We start from the raw sequence: 24,739 nt of genomic DNA, 5'->3' as shown, positions 1-24,739 counted from the left end.
AGTTTGGCGTCATCACGCCAGAGGAGAGGCCCCGAGCCTTAAAGGGGCCGCTCTCAGCCCAGGGTCCGGGCTCGAGGCTCACACCCTGCAGGGCTTCTCTCCCCCACCGGGCTGGAGACACTGGCCCAGACAGAACACACGTTCAGGATGTAAGCAGGGCAGAAGTTTACTCTAGCAAATGTGAGTGAAAAAAAAAAACACCAAAAAAACATCACCTAGCTTCAGGTCAAATCCTATTTCTTCACATGTATTAAGGAAATCATCAGCAAAAGCCCTTTTGTGGAAGGTTAAAGAGATGCTCCTGATGACGTTTCTTTAGAATTAATCCAGCTCCATTTATTCCCTCCATCACTTGAGAAATGGAGCCAGGACTGCAGAATATCACATAGCAATTTGAAAATTCTGAGTCAGTTGTCAAAAGTACCCAGAAGAGTGTAAAAAAGAGAGGAAAAAAAAAAACAACAAAAGAAAGAAGAGAGATGTGCTGATCTCAAGAACACCTTCATCCATTCGCAGTTCCCACCATCCAGCTCAGCTGCTGATGGATGTCACAGTTCACTCAGTTTGGAGCCTCTGCGCAACTCCTTTGTGGAAACACAGCCCTGAGTGGATGCTGTTGTGCCTCTCAACTCTGCCAGACGTTTCTTACGCCGCCGCCGGCGCTTCCTGGCCACGTGTGTCTCCTGTGGTTGTTGCTGGAGGGGACTTGGAGCTAGGAAGCACACTTCATTGCGTTGCATGTTGTAAGGCAAAGAAACCGGACAGTTCCTCAGACCCAAACTGCAAGGCCACCTTTTCTCAGCCATCCCAGGTTTGTGCACAAGCTCCTGGCGCTGTTCGGGCACTCTGTGATGTCGCTTTTTCTTCTTCTTGGCACAGCCAGAGTTCCTGAAAGAAGATTTGGAAGTCAGTACCTGGAGAATTCAACCCCCTTCTGTCTCTCCCAGGTTCTGCTGAGGAATTTGGGATCCTTTCAGCCCTGTGGCTCAGTCCCTTTTGCCTCAGACTAAAATGTGCAACACGCAGGAAGAGCTGTCAGCTCATCTCCTAGACACTGCTTTCTTACAGCTGTGCAGCATCAAGGAACGTTTCCAGCAGGAAGCATTTTGTACACCCAACAGAAGCAGGGCTGAAGAAGCTACTGTCCAACAGCCAGCAGGCACTGATCCTGACAGATGGTTTTGCAGCTCCCACACCATCCTGTAGAGGCCAATCCAGGGCATGTGACCCAAGCAAAGCAGCAGCTCTTTAGCTGTCTTCACTACTCCCCCGCCATCACTACCAGATGGGGTGACAGAAGAACAGCTCCCACTGACCCAAACTAAGTGCTCTTGTCCCTGAAGTATCTTACAGTTTGAGAACTCTGCAACTCCACCAGGAACTAACCTACACTGTAATGAATACCATTCCACATCTGCAGGCACAAGTGTGTTATTCAAAGGCAAAGCGCTTCATGCTGCTGCAGACATGAGGAGCACTTCAGCATTAACAAGACAGAGAGATCCCCTGCCTCCACAGCCCCTAGAAATGGCAATGGATGCTCTCTTGTATGTGGCGAAGTTGCATCTAAACTTGTGAAAACAGGAGTTTAAGTTACTTAAGAAGGAAAAAAAGAGCATTTTTTGTTCTGCCCAGCTGTACAGTAAGCACAGAGAAAAGAGGCAAAAACCCACCTGGACGTTGTTAATAGGAGGTGTTCTGAACGCTGTGGGTGATGTTCTGCCTTCTGCTTTCTACTGTTCAACACAGTGCCCACTCTTCCTTTGAGGGGGGCTGACCCCAAATTCTTCACTTCACGTTTCCTTAAACAGAACTCTTGGTCACAGCTGGGCTCACAAACCATTCATCAAGCGATCACAACAGCTCTCTCACACTTCAATTAACCCACTTTCAAAACTCCCAAGGAGGGCAGCTGCCTCCATGCAGATCTGTAACCCCACGTGTTCCAGCTGCCCACCTTCTTCCTCATCCCAAATCCACCCTACCTCAAGCAGCAGCAGTCAGCCAAGCTTAAAATCTATCTATTGCAGCTCTCATTCTGTGCGCACTCACATTCCAGATCTTCTCCGGAGATCTTCAATGTAGTTCATTCTCTCGATGGGGTGCCCTCGAGCTCTGTTGAACACTGGAGAAAAAAAGGTCTGAGTTCTAAAAACGCACGAATGGAACAAGCACAAGCCCATTTAAAACCAGAAGCCCACAATAAGTATTTTGTATCTTGACAAGAAGAACATACATGTACGTACACTCTATTGCGGTGTTGGGCTCCATGCCTTCAACATCAATTAGGTACCTGAGCAGACCAACAAGACAGCTCTAATCACACAAGAAACCTCAAAGACATTTACAGATTAGAGACAATTCAAAAATAAGTGGGAATTTTTTAGAGCTTCTGTTTACAAGTCAAATTTGAATATAAGCATTTTGTTGCTTCTTATTCCTGATTTTAACAAATCCCTGCAAACAAAATCTTTTCTAAGCTTACAAGCTTCAGATATTGCAGGCCTTGGATTACACACGCCACTTGACCCCTTTTACTGGTGAAACTGACAACAACCCCACCTAATGCCCTCCGACCACAGACAACTCACCTACAAACCAGGTAGCCTGTTCTGTTTAAGCCATGTGTGCAATGCACTCCAATAAGTTTATCTGTAACAAACAGCAATCAAGTCATCTTTCTGCAGAGTTGCTTTTCCTAAACCAAGTCAGAGCAAAGCAAGCTGGACATTTGTCCTCCAACAGTAATGAGTCTAAATAAACTGAAAGGATCGTGCAACAAAGTCCCATTTGTAGTTGCTTATCACAGCTGATTTGGATCACTAGCTCATTTCATCCCATATTTGCATGGTCACACAGCTCACTGCTGGGAGGATGTTTTTAAAAGCTCTGTGAAAGGCTATCTCACATTTCCCAAGCAGAAACAGCTTCCTGTTCACACCCCTGCTCATAAACTATCACGATTTACAGTGAGCCTAGAGGCACAGTCCCAATCTCAATTAACACATGACCCACTGCTACTTATCAGCCAGCATGAACTCCTCTACCACAACAGACTGATCTCGCTGCTTTAACATTCAAACACCAAGTGGAGGAAAAGAAATTCATGCTGTGCATGAAGGTGAATTAAGAACACCAATCTCCAAAGCTACACTGCCCTTCCCACAGACAGCACGGGGTAACAGAAGGGAAATTCACATTACCGTTGTCTTTGTTGTCTCTCAAAAAGTTTTCCACAACACACTTGAACTGAAAAATAGTCTGATTGTTTGGTATTTCATGTCCCATTGTCAGGATCTTTGAATACCTGAGCGTAGCTGGCAGCTCCTACAAGAAACAAAGGAGGACAGTAGTTTCTTTACAGTTATCACCAAATAGAGAACTACTGGCAAAAAGATGCAAGAAATTGGCATTCCAACTAAAACCAAAAGAGCAGCAACAGTTTTAGGTAAGACAACTTCACCCCTTTAACACAGTGCCAATATTTCAGAATAACCCATTTGTGCTTTCACTCCTTCCACCCTGAGAAGGGCAAAGCACTGAGGTTGGAATAACTTTTCCTGCACATATCCCCGCACATTTAACACCATGAGCCAAAAACCACTGTAATCAGCTTCTTGTTCAGAACAGCCCACAAAAACACCCTTAGCATATCCAAAAACCTGTGGTGCTTGCAGAAAGAGAAGGGCTGGAGACCTCAGTGTCACACCTGATCAATTACAAACACCCCATCCCAACGGCTGTGAGATGCTTCCCTGCATTCCCCGGGAAAGGAATTGAGGTGTTTCATACTCTTTAAAGTAACCTTCTCACAAGGTTACTTCTCATCCCACTCAGCAGCAATATCAGGGCTTGAAGAGACCATTTCCCTCCCCTGCGCTGAGACCAACACTGACCTCCGGTCCGTAGTAGCGCGTTGTGTACGTCAGGTCAATGATGAGACCCAGTTCTTCTTTCTGCTCTTTGATTTTCTCAATGAGGTCACAGGGCGAAAATCTGTCCTCTGGATGAAGGTTCTGATTAAAGCTCTGAGTGAAAACAACATTCAGCAGCAAATGTTAACCACAGCTGCACTGAGACTGGAGAGCTGCTGCACCTCCCAGTGATCACAGAGACATAGAATGGCCCGGGTTGAAAAGGACCACAATGATCATCTGGTTCCAACCCCCTGCTTTGTGCAGGGTCGCCAACCAGCAGACCAGGCAGCCCAGAGCCACATCCAGCCTGGCCGTGAATACCTGCAGGGATGGGGCATCCACAGCCTCCTTGGGCAACCTGTTCCACTGCCTCACCACCCTCTGAGTGAAAAACTTCCTTCTCATATCCAACCTAAACCTCCCTGACTCACTTTAAAACCATTCTCCCTTGTCCTATTGCTATCCACACTCTATCCATCATCTGTCATCAGGTCAGGGATGAAAGAAACAACAAAAGGCAAATCACTGAACTGTAGGCGTTGGAAGAAACCTGTACAGATCTCAGCCCGCAGCTCAGCACAGGCAGCTCGGCCATTGCATTGGGACGAACCGGGCACGGACAGCCCCTGTTCTGAGCTCCCGGGCAGTGCAGACCCACATCAGCAGCAGCCGTGTGGGACAGCGCGGCTCGCGCTGCCGCTCGCCGCTCCCCCTCAGCACCGCGACACCCGGGGCGGCCCTCGGCCCCCGCTCACCTTCCTCAGGGGCACTTTGAAGGCGATGAAGCGGGTGCCCGGCAACCGGCGGCCGAGCGGCACGTAGTCGGTCCACCTGCAAACGGAAGCGGAGGGACGTCAGAGCCGGAGTTGGAGCAGCCCTCTCTCAACGCCGTGCGGAGGAGCCCGTACTGCACTCACCGCTCGGGGACGCGGGAACGGCTACGGCCCGGCATGCCGACAACGGGACGGAGACGCGGCCGCGACTTCCGCTTCCGCCACTTCCGCTTCCGCCGCCGTGAGCCCGCGCGGCACCCGTCTGCGTGACGTCATCAGGAGCAGCCGGGAAGATTGCGGAGCGGGCGGGAACCTGTGGGAGATCTCTGCGGGGATTCCTCCCAGCCCCTGAGCCTGGTGACAGACGGATGTGTGAAAGCAGGCAGCCAGCAGGTGGATGTTTGGTGGCTTTGCACGGTCAAAGCACCGCAGCCCTGCGAAGCCACCGGCCGTTGGAGTGTCATCAGCCACGTCCTCCCTTCGTCTCCATTCACTGCCATGGGAGCTGAGTCGGGTGCACCCGCAGGGATGGGGCACCCACAGCCTCTGTGGGCATCAGTGCCGGGGCTTCAGCTCCTCCTCTGTGATCAACTTCCCTGACATCTAAACCGAATCTCCCTTCCTTTACATTAAAACCATTCCTCTTTGTCCTGGCACCATCTCCCCACGTGAAAAGTTCATTTCCCTCCTGTTCATCACCTCCCTTGAAACAACAGAAGGCTGCAATGAGGGCTCCCCGCAGCCTTCTCTGCTCCGTGCTGAACACCCCCGGCTCCCTCAGCCTTTCTCCATAGCACAGGTGCTGCAGCCTCTGAGCCAACCACCTGGAGAAAAAGGTTTCCTTTTCTCACTTGGGATCGATGTAGGGCACGCAAGAGGCAAATTCCCATCTGAACGCACAACCTGGGCTTTGTTGAACCTCCACCCCACAGCCCGTCCTTTGCACCCATCTCTGTCTGACTCAGAGGGAAGGAAGCGGTGCGGGACCACAGCGAAGGCCTTGCACGAGTCAGGGAGACGACATCAGTTGCCCTCCCGCTGTCCATCAGTGCCATCACGGCATCACAAGAAGGTGGCTCAGGCACGATCTGCCCTCGGTGCCTCACAGCCCTGATTGTCCCGGATCACTTCTCCATCCCTCAGCTGCCTCAACATCTCCTCCAGGAAGACCTGCTCCATCACCCCAAAAACACACGAGGTCGCTGTGACTTACACACTAGGCAGGTGTAGCGTGGAAAGTTCTTACCCTGAACAGAAGCCAGCGTGAGGACTGGGGGCATTTCCCACCCTGTGTCCCGCACAGATCAAGCAAGGTCTCACACAGTTAGGAAATGATGTTATTATTTATTGATGTTGTGTATAATAGAAACCTGGACAGCCACAGCTGATGGAAGCAGCGGCTGTCCAGCAGTGGGATGCGGTGTTCGGCCCCAGGGAGCCTCCTACCATCCCCTGAAGGATGTGGGTGGTGGTGGCGGTGGCGGTGCCCGGCGGGGCTGGGGGCTTCGGGCCTTCTGGGTGTAAAAGGCCGGGCTGGGGGGCCGCGTCGGGGGACGTTTGGGCCTGGGGGGCGGCGATCTGCTGGGGCTCCTCAGCAGCCGGGCAGGACGTCCTGGCACATGTGGAGCCCGGTGGTGCCGAGACCGTCTGTCTTCGTGTGCTGAGCGTCCGTGGGCAGCAGCCCGGGCTTTGGCAGATTCCATGAGGCGCCTGCAGAGACAGGAACTGCTGAGGGCCCGCGGAGCCCCCCGCTCTCCTTCCTCCCGGCACCGCGCAGAGCAGCGCTGGAATAAAGAGCGTGCTGGGGTGGGGATGGGGGAGCAACTCACTGGTGTTTCTGCCTCCGCCGCCGGATGCAAACGCAGCACACAATTATTATCAGCAGAACAGGGACAAACACACCAATAGCACCTTTCAGGCAGAACATGGGGGCGTCCTTAATGTAGATGCCCTTAGTGTGTTCTTCACCTGCACCTGAAGGAACAACTGTGGTCACTGCTGCGCCTCGTGCCTAACTGGCAAGCTCATCAGAGCTTTGCCATGAAATATTCCAGGAGGCCACGAAGACAAATCACAGAACCTGCAACCATCAGCCACAGAGCTCTGTGCACGGCCTTTACCTGGAGCGCCAGCTGCTTGCACGTCCTCTGTGCCTTCACGGGAGATGGGCAGCGTGTGGCTGCTGCCCTCCTGAAACACAGCCTCGTCCACAGGTTCTCCATCGACCTCTTGAGAAAGAAGGCAGCAAAGTGGGACTGTAAATGTCTGCTCTTGTCAGGAGGATGACATCCTCAGGAAGCGTTACTTCTCCAAAGACAGCACTATTTTCTCCATGTCTTTGTAGAACGCCAGTTTCCCAAGCTTTCTGCTGAGCAAGCAGAAATATACCCACCAGGCACTTCATTCTGCCCCGTCACAGCCTTTAGAGCATGAGCAAACCGCGGAGAATACCTTCCTTGTCCCGGTTTCCCTCTCTGTCTCGCAGGACCTGAACAGAACGTAGCAGGACCCATTTCAGACAAACCCACGGCTGAACTGAGCGCTCTGTTTGGTGAAGTCCATCCAGACAGAGTACCCACCTCTGGGAGGCCAGCGGGGCTCCATCGTGGGAAGCAGCTGCGGGTTTGGCACAGCCCTCTCAGGAGGCATTTCTGCAATAAAGAACCACGAGAGCTTTCCATCATACACCACAGTCTGTGTCACTGCGTAACGGCACAGCTGAGGAGCAGGTGGTACCCGGGGATGGTGCAGGGACAGCGCACCCACGTGCAGCTCTGTGCTCTCACTCCTGCAGGCGTGCCTGGCTGACACTGGGGCTGTGAGCTGGCAGCTCGCAAAGGAAGTAAAAAGCCATGACATACCCATGCCATCTGCTAGAGCATTGGATCCAGGAGCCAGCTGGGATTCTGCACCCCATTCACTTCCACTCACATCTGTAAACAAACAGGACAGAGCAGGTTGTGTCAAACATGTCCACACATCCATCTCTAGATGGGAACAACGGGGGATCACTCCACAGCACCCTTCTCTCCATTCCACGCAGCAGCATCTCAACCATAGGTGCTGGGTGCCTGCAGTGGCACCGTGCTGATACACAGCAATCCATGCGTGGAACTGTCTGGAGGAGGGGAGGGGAAGAGAATGGGAGGGGGAGCCCCAAAGGCTCTGTTCTGGCAGTGATTTACCTCCGGGTTCCAGCTCAGGAACAAAAGCCGAGTCCGACCAGGCAACCTCAGGAAAAGAACCAGTGTAGTCATCTAGAATCACAAAGAGATGGGAGAAGTTTCCATTAAACGTGTGCAACAGCACCATGGTCGACATGGGGAAACGTTTGGCCACTCGGGCCTTTCTTCCTGCAGATCTCTGGTGGGCACAAAGGAAGGTGAAACTACAGCATGGGAGGAAAACGTGCCTGGCTCTTCCCTTGGGCTGGGGGATGACTGGGACCCTGTGTTGGGAACTGGGTGCTGGCTACCTTCCCCTGCCCAACACATCCCCCATGCAAGGACAGCCCCAGGGCAGCCTGCCATCTGGCCGTGGGGACACAGCCTGACTTCTTGCCTCCCGTGCCGCTCACTTTTGCTCACCCACCTGCTCCTGGTGCTCGCCGCAGAGCAGCACTGTCCTTACAGAAAGATGCAGCCATCAGCAGGAGGAGTATGAGACGCGCCATAGCTCCCCACACTCGTCCCATGCTGTCACCACCACGAGTGCGGCCACAGCAAGTGATGGGGACAGGGCAGGCTCAGAGCAACGCCTGTGACACCACGGGACCGTGTCACAGAGGGGCATTGTGAGCTCAGGGGAGAGGGGCTGACCCATGTGGTCACGGAACCCCGCACTGCCACTCTCGAGCTACCATGGCAGGTAAGGCAGCAGGCTCCTCCTGCTCCTGGCACTGTGGCCCTCCAGGGGATCCCAGTGCCCCAGATCTCACCCCAGTGCCCATTTGGGCATTTCCCCACAGAGAGAATTCCTCCACGCACGCTGACGGTGCTTCCGACACCCGACGCCAATTTTTCCGGATCCTTTGTGTCACCACCGACCACTGCTGCAATGCAGCCCACCATTGGAGGAGCGGTGCCAGTGTCCTTCCAACCCTTCCCTGTCCCCAATGTCACCTACATGGTGCCTCAGGCCTCTGTGTGGCCTGGGGTGGCAGGTGTCCAGGGACAGGGAGCGCAGCTCCCACCTGGGGGGCTGCCTCTAACGGTGGGTCAGCTGCCAAATGGGGGGATGCCTCAAGTTGTGCTTCAGCTGCCACTTGAGGGGATGCCCCCAAATGTGGTACAGCTGGCACCTGGGGGGATGCCCCCAAATGTGGTTCAGCTGGCACCTGGGGGGATGCCCCCAAATGTGGTTCAACTGGCACCTGGGGGGATGCCCCCAAATGTGGTTCAGCTGCCATCTTGGGGGATGCCCACAGTCATCGGTCAGCTGCCAGCTGGGGGGATGCCCCTAAATGTTGGTCAGCTCCCAGCTGGGGGGATGCCCCTAAACGTTGGTCAGCTGCCAGCTGGGGGGATGCCCCTAAACCTTGGTCAGCTGCCAGCTGGGGGGCAGCAGTTACCCCTGGTCACGCTCCCACCTGGTGACATGAAGCCAGGTATGCCTGCCCGCAGCGCCCCTGCCCACCGCTGGGAACATCCCCTGGTGCCAGGGACGCAGCAGCCCCAGCAGCCGATGGGGCTGCGGCCTGGGGCTGTGTTGCATGGGGAGCCCCCGCAGCCCGCAGGCAGCTGCCCGCTGCAGGGCCCCGACCGCCCCGGCCCCTCCACAGTCCTCCGAGGAGCTCCAGTGTGCCCCCGTCCCACCACGGCTCCGCTCACCTGCGGCACCGCAGCGCTGGAATCAGGTGGTGAGTTTGGGGGCTGCAGAGCGGGCGGCAGGCTGTCTGCTCGGGTGGCTGTGGGAAAGATGGCATTGCCTTACTGGGGACGTTCTTGCTTTGCCAGCAGCCACAACCAGCTCAGACATCCAGGAGGACATCACTGACTACAGTGACCCCCTGACTTGGATGAACAACGGTGAGTTTGGGGGCAGCAGAGCAGGCAGGGGAGGGCTGTTTGCACCGAGCGCGTGTGTGAACACTGGCATTTCCCCGTGGGGATCTTCTTCCTCTTCCAGAAGCGGCACCCAAAACAGAGGTCCCAGATGACGTCCCAGATGACATGCCGGACATGGATGAGCTCCTGACTTGGATGAACAACGGTGAGTCTGGGGGCAGCAGAGCTGGTGGGGCTTGTCTGCACTGCGTGGGTGAGGAAAGCTGGCATTACCCCTGTGGGGATTTTCTTCCTTTTTCAGAAGCGGCATCCAACACAGAGATCCCGGACAACATCCCGGGCATGGATGATCTGCTCACATGGCTAAACACCGGTGAGTTTGGGGGCTGCAGAGCTGGCAGGGGGGGATCTGCATTGAGTGCCTGTGGGAAGGCTGTCCTCATCGTTCTGGGGATGTTCTTGCTTTTTCAGAAGTGGCAAGTCCTCAGGAGGTCCCCCAGCAGAACCAGGACCCTGCTGATACCGAAACAGAGGGGACCGAACATCTCAACAAGGAAAGTCTTTACGATGAGCTGCTGCCTGAGCTGGACAGCCAGGAAAGGGCAGAGCTGCTGCGGTGGATCGATGCCACACAGCCACCGAGCCCAGCTGTCCCCAGCAGCAACAAAACACTTCCATTCATCACAGCGCTCCCTGACTTTCCTTGGGCCAGCACGGGGCAGAACGGAGAGGCCTGGATCAGCAGTGACCTGTTCTGCACGCATCCATCATGCTCTAGGCAGCTCCCCAGGCCGCTGCCCTGCAGGCCTTTCCTGCCGTCCCCCGGCACGCCACCAGAGCTGCCCGTGCTGAGCCCCCTGGACGTCCCAGCACCTCCTTCACCCTGCACAGCACATCTGGTGCAGGAGGCGCAGCAGAAGCAGCCCCGGGTGGTTGTCACCCGCCTGGCACTGCCACCCGGCTGCATCTCCTGCCACGTGCCGGAAAATCACAGCGGGGACGGCACCCAGCCGGCCGAGTGCCCAGCGCCCGCCGGCACCACCAGCGGGTACCAGCAGTGCACTGGCAGCATCCAAGCCACAAAGAGGAAGCTGCCACATGGCCAGGATGCTCCAGAACCGAAACGCCGGCGCTAGGCAAAGCTGGGTGAGCTCAGCACAAACGGGAGCCTCTGCAGAAACCGGCCCACGTGCTGCAGCTGGAGACACGGCCATGGCCAACAAACGAGGCTCCCCGTAGCCCTGGGCTCCTCACCGGCCCCCGCGGCACACACAGAGCAGCAGCAGTGCTCCAGGGGCACCAGCACCAGCCTCAGCCCAACCCCTCCAAACCTGGGCTGTCCACCAACACCACCTTGGACTGGGACAGTGTGGGACTCTATTAGATTTCATTATGATATCATATTTTATGTTATTTTATCTTCAATTATATTAAATTACATTAAATTACATCAAATTACAAAATGTTTCGTATTCACTTTGCTACATCTCTGCCTGCAGTCGTTCCTGCAGCCCCAAAGCCCCCCAGACCCAACACCCACCGCCAGGGATGTTGGCGAGGTTGCAGAGAGCCAATAGCTGCAGCTCCTCCTGCACTTCCTCACGCATGTTCTCCATCACCACTTGACCCCTTTCACTGGTGAAACTGCAACAGCCCCACCTAATGCCCTCCAACTGCAAACAACTCTCCTACAAACCAGGTAGGCAGTTCTGTTTAAGCCATGTGTCTGTCCTCATGTGCTGAGCGTCCGTGGGCAGCAGCCCGGGCTTTGGCGGATTCCATGAGGCGCCTGCAGAGACAGGAACTGCTGAGGGCCCGCGGAGCCCCCCGCTCTCCTTCCTCCCGGCACCGCGCAGAGCAGCGCTGGAATAAAGAGCGTGCTGGGATGGGGATGCGGGAGCAACTCACTGGTGTTTCTGCCTCCGCTGCCGGATGCAAATGCAGCACACAATTAGCCACAGCAGCAGAGCAGACTCGCACGGCACGTGCGTGGTGTCCAGGGGATCAGGCCCAGCCAGCTCGGGTTCAGGAAAGGCACGTCGTGCTCGACCACCCTCAGCTCCTTCTACGACTGCGTGACGAGACTGATAGCTGAGGGAAAGGCTGTTGATGTAGTCTACCTGGACTTCAGCAAAGCCTTTGACACGGTCTCTCACAGGCTTCTTCTGGGGAAACTGGCTGCCCGTGGCCTGGACAGGTACACACTCCTTTGGGTAAGGAACTGGTAGAGGGCCGTGCCCAACGGGTGGTGGTTAATGGAGCGAAGTCCAACTGGCGACATGTTTCAAGTGGTGTCCCCCAGGGGTCGGTCCTGGGGCCTGTCTGGTTTAATATCTGTATTGATGACCTGGATGAGGGGACTGAGTGTACCCTCAGTGAGTCTGCAGATGACACCAAGCTGGGAGGTGGTGTGGATCTGCCTGAGGGTAGGGAGGCCCTTCAGAGGGACTTAGATAAGCTGGATCGCTGGGCTGGGGGGAATGGGATGGGATTCAACAAGGCCAAGTGCCGGGTCCTGCACTTTGGCCACAACAACCCCATGCAGCGTTACAGGCTTGGGGACAAGTGGCTGGATGACTGTGAAGAGGAACTGGACCTGGGGGTGTTGGTTGATGCTCGGCTGAACATGAGCCAGCAGTGTGCCCAGGTGGCCAAAAGGGCCAGCGCCATCCTGGCCTGCATTAGAAATAGTGTGGCCAGCAGGAGCAGGGAGGTGATCGTCCCCTGTACTCAGCACTGGTGAGGCCGCACCTCGAGTGCTGTGTTCAGTTTTGGGCCCCTCACCACGGGAAAGACATTGAGGCCCTGGAGCGTGTCCAGAGAAGGGCAACGAAACTGGAGGGGGGTCTGGAGCACAAGAGGGAGCTGGGATTGTTTAGTCTGGAGAAGAGGAGGCTCAGGGGAGACCTCATGGCACCCTACAGCTTCCTGAAGGGAGGCTGTGGTGAGGAGGGGTTTGGCCTCTTCTCCAGGCAACAAACAGGAGCCGGGGAAATGGCCGCAAGTTGTAGCAGAGGAGGTTTAGGTTAGGCTTAAGGAAGAACTTGTTCTCTCAGGCACTGCAATGGCTGCACAGGGAGGTGGTGGAGTCGCCGTCCCTGGCAGCGTTCAAGAGGCGTCTGGACGAGGAGCTGCGAGACATGGCTTAGGAGCTTGTGGTAGCAGTGGTAGTGTGAAGGCGGTTGGAGCAGATGATCTTATAGGTCGTTTCCAACCTTGTGATTCTGATTCTATGAAGAGGAACAAACACACCAGTAGCACCTTTCAGGCAGAACATGGGGGCGTCCTCAATGTAGATGCCCTTAGTGTGTTCTTCACCTGCACCTGAAGGAACAACTGTGGTCACTGCCGCGCCGCGTGCCTAACTGGCAAGCTCCAGAGACAGAGAAGACTTGTGAAGGTGTGTAAGCGATGTGAGAACTCGCAAGAAACGACCTGCATCGTTCCCGGCTGAGTCCGTGCGTCAGGCGCTGCAAATGGCGCCCACCGCGTGCAGCAAAGAAGCCGAGGCTGAGCGAGCCCGGCCCGGCAGCGCCGCCCGACTGAAGTGCGGAGAGGTTGTTTGGCGCCCGCAGCGTTCTGCAGGGCAGAAGGTGAGCAGTCGGAACTGCGGCGAGGTCGCTGACGAAGGAGCGGCCAGGAAGTCTTGCAGCACCACGCTTCGTTTTCGCGCTTCAGAATCCGCCCGTATCTACCTCAGCTTAGCTGCTTTTCTCAAAGCGATAAGCGAAAACGTCCCCGAATTTCCGAACGCCGGATTCTCTCCCGACGGAGAGCTTTGGGACAAAAGCGGCGCAAAACTCCGGGAGCCTGCTGTTCCTAAGACACAACGGCTGCTCAACTTGGACGCGTTTGGCAGCAAAGCACGGAAGGGCTTGAGCAAATTCGCAAGGAAGAATTCCTCGCGACGATTCCCCGCCGCCCTCCCTCCCTCCCTCCCACCCCCGCCGCTGCCCCTCGCTGCACAAAGCAGCCCCGCTCCGCATTCCACCCGCGGCTCCGCCCCCACCGCTGCCCGCGGAGAAGAGAAATCGCGACCCGCCCCGCGCTGCTGCCCTCGGCTCCGCCCCCGGCGCTCGTCCCGCTCCCGCTCCCGCTCCCGCCGCGCCGCTCCCTTCCTCCCCCCCGCGCACAGCGGACGGCGGACAGCGTGCAGCGCCTGCTGCCGAGTGCCCGCAGCCTCCGTGTCAGCTGCTTGGAGACAGGGACGGGGACGGGGACGGGGACGGACCCGACCCGGAGGAGCTTTTTATCCTGCTCCACTTCCAGGTCCGGAAGACAAAGCGAGCGTTTTCCCTCCTGATGATAATTGGAAGGGTGCGGGAAAGAAGCATTCTTCTACGGTGCGCTGCGGCGCCTTAGAGAAGTGCGGGAAAGAAGCAATGTTAGGGGGTGATGCTGACACGATGCAAGCCTTTCCTGTGATGGATCGTCCAAAGCAGCGCCCCCAGTGGGAATCCCTGCCTTCCGGGGCAGTAAAGCAGCTGAGGAAGTCAGTGAGAGATGACGGAGTTCAGTCTGCCTTTACATGGAACCTTCTGGTTGCAATTGGTGGCGGTTATGTTGTGACCCCCCACGATCGGAAAATTCTGTCGCGAGCGATCCTGTGTGCCACGCCATGTACCGTGCTTAGGACTGAATGCCCAGAACAGGCTGCCATCCGGGCTACGAGCAATTTGAATAACTCAAATCATTCTGGCACGGAGGACCTCATGGGACCTCACAATTCGCTCTCCCAGTGCCCTCTATCAACCAAGCAAGCCCTGCTCAGCGGTATCACTGGACTGTGCTACCACAAGGAATGCTTAATAGTGCAGTTAGAGATTAACACAGAACGGGACCTTCAGGGATTTATTTCCAGGTGGCAGAAACTTGAGTCGCAGGCCAAGCGCGTGTTTGTTCTTTCTAGTAGGTTAACGGTATTTCTTGTCATGATGCTATGTTTGCCATGTCTCCTTTCTCACATTTAGAGTATTGTCACTCGAGGCCGCGACTGAGTCATAATGATTCTGTTATTAATGTAATTAGTGTTATTATTTTATAGCACGGTAGTAGTTTGCGAATAAATAAAAAAGGGGGAATTGTGGGAATACAAGAAAAACTGCTCAGAGCAGAAGCTGCCGTCTCCGGCCCCAGGGAGACAGCTACCATCCCTGTAGGATGGGGGTGGTGGTGGTGGCGGTGCCCGGCGGGGCTGGGGGCTCCTGGGCCTATTTTGATGTATGTGGCCGGGGTGGGGGGCGCAGGGGCTGCGTTGGGGGAAGCCAAGCTGGGAAACGGCGAAGTGCTGGGGCTCCGCAGAACCCGGGCAGGACGTCCAGGCACACATGGAGCCCTCTGGTGCCGAGACTGTCTGCCATCTCCGTCTGGGGGGCGACGACGTGCTGACGCTCTGCAGAACCCAGGCAGGACATCCTGGCACACGTGGAGCCCTCTGGTGCGGAGATCGTCTGTCCGCTCTTGGCAGTCTGTCCTGCTGCCCATGCTGAGCGTTTGCGGGCAGCAGCCCGGGCTTTGGCGGATTCCATGAGGCGCCTGCAGAGACAGGAACTGCTGAGGGCCCGCGGAGCCCCCCGCTCTCCTTCCTCCCGGCACCGCGCAGAGCAGCGCTGGAATAAAGAGCGTGCTGGGACGAGGATGGGGGAGCAACTCACTGGTGTTTCTGCCTCCGCCGCCGGATGCAGATGCGGCACACAATTATGATGAGAAGAAGAGGGACAAACACACCAGTAGCACCTTTCAGGCAGAACATGGGGACGTCCTTAATGTAGATGCCCTTAGTGTGTTCTTTACCTCCACATGAAGGAACACTGTGGTCACTGCCGCGCCTCGTGCCTAACTGGCAACCTCATCAGAGCTCTGACATTGCCATGAAATGTTCCAGGAGGCCACGAACATGAAACACAACAACAGAACCTGCAGCCGTCAGCCACAGAGCTCTGTGCTCGGCCTTTACCTGGAGTGCCAGCTGCTTGCACGTCCTCTGTGCCTTCACGGGAGCTGGGCAGCGTGTGGCTGCTGCCCTCCTGAAACACAGCCTCGTCCACAGGCTCTCCATCGACCTCTTGAGAAAGAAGGCAGCAAAGTGGGACTGTAAATGTCTGCTCTTGTCAGGAGGATGACATCCTCAGGAGGCGTTACTTCTCCAAAGACAGCACTATTTTCTCCATGTCTTTGTAGAACGCCAGTTTCCCAAGCCTTCTGCTGAGCAGACAGAAATATACCCACCAGGCACCATCTCCCCATGAAAAGTTCATTCCCTTCCTTGAAACCGTGGGAGGCTGCAATGAGGGCTCCCCACAGCCTTCTCCTCTCTGGGCTCAACAGGTCCAAGAGTGGAAGGAACCAAAGTTCGAGAACCAAAAATAACCCTGTGTGCTCTTTCCCTCTAAGTTCCTTGCCAGGGGATCGCCCTGAGCTTCCCAGGGCAGACCTGGCCGGGACTCTGGCGAGGCACTGGTCATACAGCGGCAGGCACAGTGAGTTCAGGCACAGGGTCGAGAGCTCCTACTGCACGTTGAGGCCTCGTCTTCCCTCGGGCCTGCAGCGTCTGGCAGTGACAGAACAGCAAAACCACGTGCACAACTCGGCATTCAGTTCTTCTGTATTACTACCGCAGAGCTCAGGAAGCCACAGCACATTCCAGCACAGGTTGGATGAGGGCACTGAGTGCACCCTCTGTAAGTTTGCTGATGACACCAAGTTGGCTGGAAGTGTGGATGTGCCTGGGGGTAGCGAGGCCCTACAGAGGGATCTCGACAGGCTGGAGAGCTGGGCTGAAGCCAACGGGATGAGTTTCAACAAGGCCAGATGCTGGGTCCTGCACTTTGGCCGCAACAACTGCAGGCAATGCTACAGGCTTGGGGCGGAGTGGCTGGAAGACTGCACAGAGGAAATGGACCTGGGGGTGTTGATTGGTGCTCGGCTGAACACGAGCCAGCAGTGTGCCCGGGTGGGCAAGAAGGCCAATGGCATCTTGGCTTGCATCAGGAACGGTGTTGCCAGCAGGAACAGGGAAGTGATTGTCCCCCTGTGCTCTGCTCTGGTGAGGCCGCACCTCGAGTGCTGTGTCCAGTTTTGGGCCCCTCACTGCAAGAAAGACATTGAGGCCCTGCAAGGGGTTCAAAGAAGGGTGACAAAGCCGGTCTGGAGGGGTCTGGAGCACAGGCCTGATGAGGAGCGGCTGAAGGAGCTGGGGTTGTTCAGGCTGGAGAAGAGGAGGCTCAGGGGAGACGGTGTTGCTCGCTATAGCTACGTGAAGGGAGGTTGTAGCGAGCTGGGGGTCACAGAATCACAGAATTGTAGGGGTTGGAAGGGACCTCCAGAGATCATCGAGTCCAACCCCCCCCCAAAGCAGGTTCCCTACAGCAGGTCACACAAGTAGGCATCCAGGCGGGTCTTGAATATCTCCAGAGAAGGAGACTCCACCACCTCCCTGGGCAGCCTGTTCCAGTGCTCCGTCACCTCACCATAAAGAAGTTCTTGCGCACATTTGTGCAGAACTTCCTATGCTCCAGTTTTCGGCCATTTCCCCTTGTCCTGTCTCCACACACCGCTGAAAACAGTCTGGCCTCGCCACTCTGCCCCCCACACCTTAGATATTGATAGACCTGGACCAGGTCTCCTCTCAGTCTTTTCTTCTCAAGGCTAAACAGACCCAGCTCACTGAGCCTCTTGTCTCATGTAACTGGTGATAGAACCAGAGGGAATGGCTTCAAGCTACGCCAGGGGAGACTTAGGCTGGACGTTAGGAAATTCTGCTTTTCTGAAAGAGTGGTCAGGCACTGGAATGGGCTGCCCAGGGAGGTGGTGGACTCACTAATCCTGGAGGTGTTTACGGAACGTTTGGATTCTGTGTTGAGCGACATGGTTTAGTGATTACTATTGGTGATAGGTGGATGGTTGGACTGGATGATCTTGGAGGTTTTTTCCAATCTTGGTTATTCTGTGATTCTGTGATCTCTGCCAGCAGTCGTTCATGCAGCCCCAAAGCCCCCCCAGACCCAACGCCCACCGCCAGGGATGTTGGCGACGTTGCAGTGAGCCACGAGCTGCAGCTCCTCCCGCACCTCCTCACTGATGTTCTCCATCACCATCGTGCTGCAAATGCCCCACTGCCTGTTTTGTGCCTGGGGAAGGAGATGGTCACGTACTGAGTACTGAGCATCCGGTGTGTTGATGTGGGAGCACTGGGCAGTACTGGTGGCCCTGGGAGGCTCTTGAGGGCTGCAGGAAGCACTGGGCACATGTGGAGCACCGGGTCAGTTTTGGGCTCCCCAGCTCAAGGCAGACTCTCCTGTGCAAGCGCTGCAGAGAAGCTGCTCTGGGGGGAGGTGGTACTGTGCTCTTCTCCAGAGGTCCCTCCCAGCCCCTGAGCTTTGTGACAGACGGATGTGTGAAAGCAGGCAGCCAGCAGGTGGATGTTTGGTGGCTTTGCAGGGTCAAAGCACCGCAGCCCTGCGATGCCACCGGCCGTTGGAGTGTCATCAGCCACGTCCTCCCTTCGTCTCCATTCACTGCCATGGGAGCTGAGCCGGGTGCACCCGCAGGGATGGGGCACCCACAGCCTCTGTGGGCATCAGTGCCGGGGCTTCAGCTCCTCCTCTGTGAACAACTTCCCTGACATCTAAACCGAATCTCCCCTCCTTTACATTAAAACCATTCCTCTTTGTCCTGGCACCATCTCCCCACATGAAAAGTTCATTTCCCTCCTGTTCATCACCTCCCTTGAAACAACAGAAGGCTGCAATGAGGGCTCCCCGCAGCCTTCTCTGCTCCGTGCTGAACACCCCCGGCTCCCTCAGCCTTTCTCCATAGCACAGGTGCTGCAGCCTCTGAGCCAACCACCTGGAGAAAAAGGTTTCCTTTTCTCACTTGGGATCGATGTAGGGCACGCAAGAGGCAAATTCCCATCTGAACGCACAACCTGGGCTTTGTTGAACCTCCACCCCACAGCCCGTCCTTTGCACCCATCTCTGTCTGACTCAGAGGGAAGGAAGCGGTGCGGGACCACAGCGAAGGCCTTGCATGAGTCAGGGAGACGACATCAGTTGCCCTCCCGCTGTCCATCAGTGCCATCACTGCATCACAAGAAGGTGGCTCAGGCACGATCTGCCCTCGGTACCTCGCAGCCCTGATTGTCCCGGATCACTTCTCCATCCCTCAGCTGCCTCAACATCTCCTCCAGGAAGACCTGCTCCATCACCCCAAAAACACACGAGGTCGCTGTGACTTACACACTAGGCAGGTGTAGCGTGGAAAGTTCTTACCCTGAACAGAAGCCAGCGTGAGGACTGGGGGCATTTCCCACCCTGTGTCCCGCACAGATCAAGCAAGGTCTCACACAGTTAGGAAATGATGTTATTATTTATTGATGTTGTGTATAATAGAAACCTGGACAGCCACAGCTGATGGAAGCAGCGGCTGTCCAGCAGTGGGACGCGGTGTTCGGCCCCAGGGAGCCTCCTACCATCCCCTGAAGGATGTGGGTGGTGGTGGCGGTGGCGGTGCCCGGCGGGGCTGGGGGCTTCGGGCCTTCTGGGTGTACATAGCCGGGCTGGGGGGCCGCGTCGGGGGACGTTTGGGCCTGGGGGGCGGCGATCTGCTGGGGCTCCTCAGCACCCAGGCAGGACGTCCTGGCACACGTGGAGCCCGGTGGTGCCGAGACCGTCTGTCCTCATGTGCTGAGCGTCCGTGGGCAGCAGCCCGGGCTTTGGCAGATTCCATGAGGCGCCTGCAGAGACAGGAACTGCTGAGGGCCCGCGGAGCCCCCCGCTCTCCTTCCTCCCGGCACCGCGCAGAGCAGCGCTGGAATAAAGAGCGTGCTGGGGTGGGGATGGGGGAGCAACTCACTGGTGTTTCTGCCTCCGCCGCCGGATGCAAACGCAGCACACAATTATTATCAGCAGAACAGGGACAAACACACCAATAGCACCTTTCAGGCAGAACATGGGGGCGTCCTTAATGTAGATGCCCTTAGTGTGTTCTTCACCTGCACCTGAAGGAACAACTGTGGTCACTGCTGCGCCTCGTGCCTAACTGGCAAACTCACCAGGGCTCTGACATTGCCATGAAATGTTCCAGGAAGACAAATCACAGAACCTGCAACCGTCAGCCACAGAGCTCTGTGCTCGGCCTTTACCTGGAGCGCCAGCTGCTTGCACGTCCTCTGTGCCTTCACGGGAGATGGGCAGCGTGTGGCTGCTGCCCTCCTGAAACACAGCCTCGTCCACAGGCTCTCCATCGACCTCTTGAGAAAGAAGGCAGCAAAGTGGGACTGTAAATGTCTGCTCTTGTCAGGAGGATGACATCCTCAGGAGGCGTTACTTCACCAAAGACAGCACTATTTTCTCCATGTCTTTGTAGAACGCCAGTTTCCCAAGCCTTCTGCTGAGCAGACAGAAATATACCCACCAGGCACTTCATTCTGCCCCATCACAGCCTTTAGAGCATGAGCAAACCGCGGAGAATACCTTCCTTGTCCCGGTTTCCCTCTCTGTCTCGCAGGACCTGAACAGAACGTAGCAGGACCCATTTCAGACAAACCCACGGCTGAACTGAGCGCTCTGTTTGGTGAAGTCCATCCAGACAGAGTACCCACCTCTGGGAGGCCAGCGGGGCTCCATCGTGGGAAGCAGCTGCGGGTTTGGCACAGCCCTCTCAGGAGGCATTTCTGCAATAAAGAACCACGAGAGCTTTCCATCATACACCACAGTCTGTGTCACTGCGTAACGGCACAGCTGAGGAGCAGGTGGTACCCGGGGATGGTGCAGGGACAGCGCACCCACGTGCAGCTCTGTGCTCTCACTCCTGCAGGCGTGCCTGGCTGACACTGGGGCTGTGAGCTGGCAGCTCGCAAAGGTAGTAAAAAGCCATGACATACCCATGCCATCTGCTAGAGCATTGGTTCCAGGAGCCAGCTGGGATTCTGAACCCCATTCACTTCCACTCACATCTGTAAACAAACAGGACAGAGCAGGTTGTGTCAAACACGTCCACACATCCATCTCTAGATGGGAACAACGGGGGATCACTCCACAGCACCCTTCTCTCCATTCCACGCAGCAGCATCTCAACCATAGGTGCTGGGTGCCTGCAGTGGCACCGTGCTGATACACAGCAATCCATGCGTGGAACTGTCTGGAGGAGGGGAGGGGAAGAGAATGGGAGGGGGATCCCCAAAGGCTCTGTTCTGGCAGTGATTTACCTCCGGGTTCCAGCTCAGGAACAAAAGCCGAGTCCGACCAGGCAACCTCAGGAAAAGAACCAGTGTAGTCATCTAGAATCACAAAGAGATGGGAGAAGTTTCCATTAAACGTGTGCAACACCACCATGGTTGACATGGGGCAACATTTGGCCACTCGGGCCTTTCTTCCTGCAGATCTCTGGTGGGCACAAAGGAAGGTGAAACTACAGCATGGGAGGAAAACGTGCCTGGCTCTTCCCTTGGGCTGGGGGATGACTGGGACCCTGTGTTGGGAACTGGGTGCTGGCTACCTTCCCCTGCCCAACACATCCCCCATGCAAGGACAGCCCCAGGGCAGCCTGCCATCTGGCCGTGGGGACACAGCCTGACTTCTTGCCTCCCGTGCCGCTCACTTTTGCTCACCCACCTGCTCCTGGTGCTCGCCGCAGAGCAGCACTGTCCTTACAGAAAGATGCAGCCATCAGCAGGAGGAGTATGAGACGCGCCATAGCTCCCCACACTCGTCCCATGCTGTCACCACCACGAGTGCGGCCACAGCAAGTGATGGGGACAGGGCAGGCTCAGAGCAATGCCTGTGACACCACGGGACCGTGTCACAGAGGGGCACTGTGAGCTCAGGGGAGAGGGGCTGACCCATGTGGTCACGGAACCCCGCACTGCCACTCTCGAGCTACCATGGCAGGTAAGGCAGCAGGCTCCTCCTGCTCCTGGCACTGTGGCCCTCCAGGGGATCCCAGTGCCCCAGATCTCACCCCAGCGCCCATTTGGGCATTTCCCCACAGAGAGAATTCCTCCACGCACGCTGACGGTGCTTCCGACACCCGACGCCAATTTTTCCGGATCCTTTGTGCCACCACCGACCACTGCTGCAATGCAGCCCACCATTGGAGGAGCAGTGCCGGTGTCCTTCCAACCCTTCCCTGTCCCCAATGTCACCTACATGGTGCCTCAGGCCTCTGTGTGGCCTGGGGTGGCAGGTGTCCAGAGACAGGGAGCGCAGCTCCCACCTGGGGGGCTGCCTCTAACGGTGGGTCAGCTGCCAAATGGGGGGATGCCTCAAGTTGTGCTTCAGCTGCCACTTGAGGGGATGCCCCCAAATGTGGTACAGCTGTCACCTGGGGGGATGCCCCCAAATGTGGTTCAACTGGCACCTGGGGGGATGCCCCCAAATGTGGTTCAGCTGCCATCTTGGGGGATGCCCACAGTCATCGGTCAGCTGCCAGCTGGGGGGATGCCCCTAAACGTTGGTCAGCTGCCAGCTGGGGGGATGCCCCTAAACGTTGGTCAGCTGCCAGCTGGGGGGCAGCAGTTACCCCTGGTCACGCTCCCACCTGGTGACATGAAGCCAGGTATGCCTGCCCGCAGCGCCCCTGCCCACCGCTGGGAACATCCCCTGGTGCCAGGGACGCAGCAGCCCCAGCAGCCGATGGGGCTGCGGCCTGGGGCTGTGTTGCATGGGGAGCCCCCGCAGCCCGCAGGCAGCTGCCCGCTGCAGGGCCCCGACCGCCCCGGCCCCTCCACAGTCCTCCGAGGAGCTCCAGTGTGCCCCCGTCCCACCACGGCTCCGCTCACCTGCGGCACCGCAGCGCTGGAATCAGGTGGTGAGTTTGGGGGCTGCAGAGCGGGCGGCAGGCTGTCCGCTCGGGTGGCTGTGGGAAAGATGGCATTGCCTTACTGGGGACGTTCTTGCTTTGCCAGCAGCCACAACCAGCTCAGACATCCAGGAGGACATCACTGACTACAATGACCCCCTGACTTGGATGAACAGCGGTGAGTTTGGGGGCAGCAGAGCAGGCAGGGGAGGGCTGTTTGCACCGAGCGCATGTGTGAACACTGGCATTTCCCCGTGGGGATCTTCTTCCTCTTCCAGAAGCGGCACCCAAAACAGAGGTCCCAGATGACGTCCCAGATGACATGCCGGACATGGATGAGCTCCTGACTTGGATGAACAACGGTGAGTCTGGGGGCAGCAGAGCTGGCGGGGGTTGTCTGCACTGCGTGGGTGAGGAAAGCTGGCATTACCCCTGTGGGGATTTTCTTCCTTTTTCAGAAGCGGCATCCAACACAGAGATCCCGGACAACATCCCGGGCATGGATGATCTGCTCACATGGCTAAACACCGGTGAGTTTGGGGGCTGCAGAGCTGGCAGGGGGGGATCTGCATTGAGTGCCTGTGGGAAGGCTGTCCTCATCGTTCTGGGGATGTTCTTGCTTTTTCAGAAGTGGCGAGTCCTCAGGAGGTCCCCCAGCAGAACCAGGACCCTGCTGATACCGAAACAGAGGGGACTGAACATCTCAACAAGGAAAGTCTTTACGATGAGCTGCTGCCTGAGCTGGACAGCCAGGAAAGGGCAGAGCTGCTGCGGTGGATCGATGCCACACGGCCACCGAGCCCAGCTGTCCCCAGCAGCAACAAAACACTTCCATTCATCACAGCGCTCCCTGACTTTCCTTGGGCCAGCACGGGGCAGAACGGAGAGGCCTGGATCAGCAGCGACCTGTTCTGCACGCATCCATCATGCTCTAGGCAGCTCCCCAGGCCGCTGCCCTGCAGGCCTTTCCTGCCGTCCCCCGGCACGCCACCAGAGCTGCCCGTGCTGAGCCCCCTGGACGTCCCAGCACCTCCTTCACCCTGCACAGCACATCTGGTGCAGGAGGCGCAGCAGAAGCAGCCCCGGGTGGTTGTCACCCGCCTGGCACTGCCACCCGGCTGCATCTCCTGCCACGTGCCGGACAATCACAGCGGGGACGGCACCCAGCCAGCCGAGTGCCCAGCGCCCGCCGGCACCACCAGCGGGCACCAGCAGTGCACTGGCAGCATCCAAGCCACAAAGAGGAAGCTGCCACATGGCCAGGATGCTCCAGAACCGAAACGCTGGCGCTAGGCAAAGCTGGGTGAGCTCAGCACAAACGGGAGCCTCTGCAGAAACCGGCCCACGTGCTGCAGCTGGAGACACGGCCATGGCCAACAAACGAGGCTCCCCGTAGCCCTGGGCTCCTCACCGGCCCCCGCGGCACACACAGAGCAGCAGCAGTGCTCCAGGGGCACCAGCACCAGCCTCAGCCCAACCCCTCCAAACCTGGGCTGTCCACCAACACCACCTTGGACTGGGACAGTGTGGGACTCTATTAGATTTCATTATGATATCATATTTTATGTTATTTTATCTTCAATTATATTAAATTACATTAAATTACATCAAATTACAAAGTGTTTCGTATTCACTTTGCTACATCTCTGCCTGCAGTCGTTCCTGCAGCCCCAAAGCCCCCCAGACCCAACACCCACCACCAGGGATATTGGCGAGGTTGCAGAGAGCCAATAGCTGCAGCTCCTCCTGCACCTCCTCACGCATGTTCTCCATCACCACTTGACCCCTTTCACTGGTGAAACTGCAACAGCCCCACCTAATGCCCTCCAACCGCAAACAACTCTCCTACAAACCAGGTAGCCAGTTCTGTTTAAGCCATGTGTCTGTCCTCATGTGCTGAGCGTCCGTGGGCAGCAGCCCGGGCTTTGGCGGATTCCATGAGGCACCTGCAGAGACAGGAACTGCTGAGGGCCCGCGGAGCCCCCCGCTCTCCTTCCTCCCGGCACCGCGCAGAGCAGCGCTGGAATAAAGAGCGTGCTAGGGTGGGGATGGGGGAGCAACTCACTGGTGTTTCTGCCTCCGCTGCCGGATGCAAATGCAGCACACAATTAGCCACAGCAGAAGAGCAGACTCGCACGGCACGTGCGTGGTGTCCAGGGGATCAGGCCCAGCCAGCTCGGGTTCAGGAAAGGCACGTCGTGCTCGACCACCCTCAGCTCCTTCTACGACTGCGTGACGAGACTGA

General features: G+C 56.8%; 5 protein-coding genes across 7 annotated transcripts; 2 read left to right on the top strand and 3 right to left on the bottom strand.

Annotated features, from left to right (window-relative positions):
* Positions 1-138: 138 nt before the first annotated feature.
* DUSP11 (dual specificity phosphatase 11) lies at positions 139-4,942 on the bottom strand. The gene is made up of 9 exons (XM_031602130.2): positions 4,835-4,942; positions 4,673-4,748; positions 3,897-4,028; positions 3,204-3,327; positions 2,592-2,652; positions 2,247-2,293; positions 2,053-2,125; positions 1,674-1,802; positions 139-888 (listed from the first exon to the last, which is right to left on the bottom strand). The coding sequence occupies exons 1-9, from the start codon at positions 4,867-4,869 to the stop codon at positions 549-551; spliced, it is 1,017 nt and encodes a 338-aa protein (XP_031457990.2). The 5' UTR covers positions 4,870-4,942; the 3' UTR covers positions 139-548.
* Positions 4,943-5,962: 1,020 nt separating this feature from the next.
* Positions 5,963-8,384, bottom strand: LOC149914806 (uncharacterized). Its single transcript, XM_090125661.1, has 8 exons — positions 8,282-8,384; positions 7,876-7,947; positions 7,552-7,623; positions 7,270-7,341; positions 7,083-7,178; positions 6,811-6,918; positions 6,520-6,664; positions 5,963-6,400 (listed from the first exon to the last, which is right to left on the bottom strand). The coding sequence occupies exons 1-8, from the start codon at positions 8,382-8,384 to the stop codon at positions 6,133-6,135; spliced, it is 936 nt and encodes a 311-aa protein (XP_089981787.1). The 3' UTR covers positions 5,963-6,132.
* Positions 8,385-8,467: 83 nt separating this feature from the next.
* On the top strand, positions 8,468-11,035 carry LOC149914805 (uncharacterized). Its single transcript, XM_090125647.1, has 6 exons — positions 8,468-8,557; positions 8,658-9,548; positions 9,646-9,717; positions 9,818-9,901; positions 9,998-10,069; positions 10,168-11,035. The coding sequence occupies exons 1-6, from the start codon at positions 8,551-8,553 to the stop codon at positions 10,830-10,832; spliced, it is 1,791 nt and encodes a 596-aa protein (XP_089981773.1). The 5' UTR covers positions 8,468-8,550; the 3' UTR covers positions 10,833-11,035.
* Positions 11,036-19,040: 8,005 nt separating this feature from the next.
* LOC149914804 (uncharacterized) lies at positions 19,041-21,473 on the bottom strand. The gene is made up of 8 exons (XM_090125662.1): positions 21,309-21,473; positions 20,903-20,974; positions 20,579-20,650; positions 20,297-20,368; positions 20,110-20,205; positions 19,838-19,945; positions 19,549-19,693; positions 19,041-19,429 (listed from the first exon to the last, which is right to left on the bottom strand). The coding sequence occupies exons 1-8, from the start codon at positions 21,409-21,411 to the stop codon at positions 19,162-19,164; spliced, it is 936 nt and encodes a 311-aa protein (XP_089981788.1). The 5' UTR covers positions 21,412-21,473; the 3' UTR covers positions 19,041-19,161.
* LOC149914803 (uncharacterized) lies at positions 21,375-23,990 on the top strand. Of its 3 annotated transcripts, XM_090125646.1 has the most exons (6): positions 21,495-21,584; positions 21,685-22,503; positions 22,601-22,672; positions 22,773-22,856; positions 22,953-23,024; positions 23,123-23,990. In XM_090125646.1, exons 1-6 carry the CDS (start codon positions 21,578-21,580, stop codon positions 23,785-23,787), a joined length of 1,719 nt encoding a protein of 572 aa, XP_089981772.1. In that variant the 5' UTR covers positions 21,495-21,577; the 3' UTR covers positions 23,788-23,990. The 3 variants fall into 3 exon arrangements, with proteins under 3 accessions (XP_089981771.1, XP_089981770.1, XP_089981772.1); XM_090125645.1 differs by having other exon boundaries at positions 21,375-22,503; positions 22,604-22,672; XM_090125644.1 differs by having other exon boundaries at positions 21,375-22,503.
* The last annotated feature ends 749 nt before the right edge of the window (positions 23,991-24,739 follow it).

This window comes from Phasianus colchicus, chromosome 27 (genome assembly GCF_987193195.1).
Source record: "Phasianus colchicus chromosome 27, bPhaCol1.hap1.1, whole genome shotgun sequence".
NCBI lineage: Eukaryota > Metazoa > Chordata > Aves > Galliformes > Phasianidae > Phasianus > Phasianus colchicus.
Note: the sequence above shows the minus strand (reverse complement) of the source record. Positions and strands in the feature narration are given on the sequence as shown.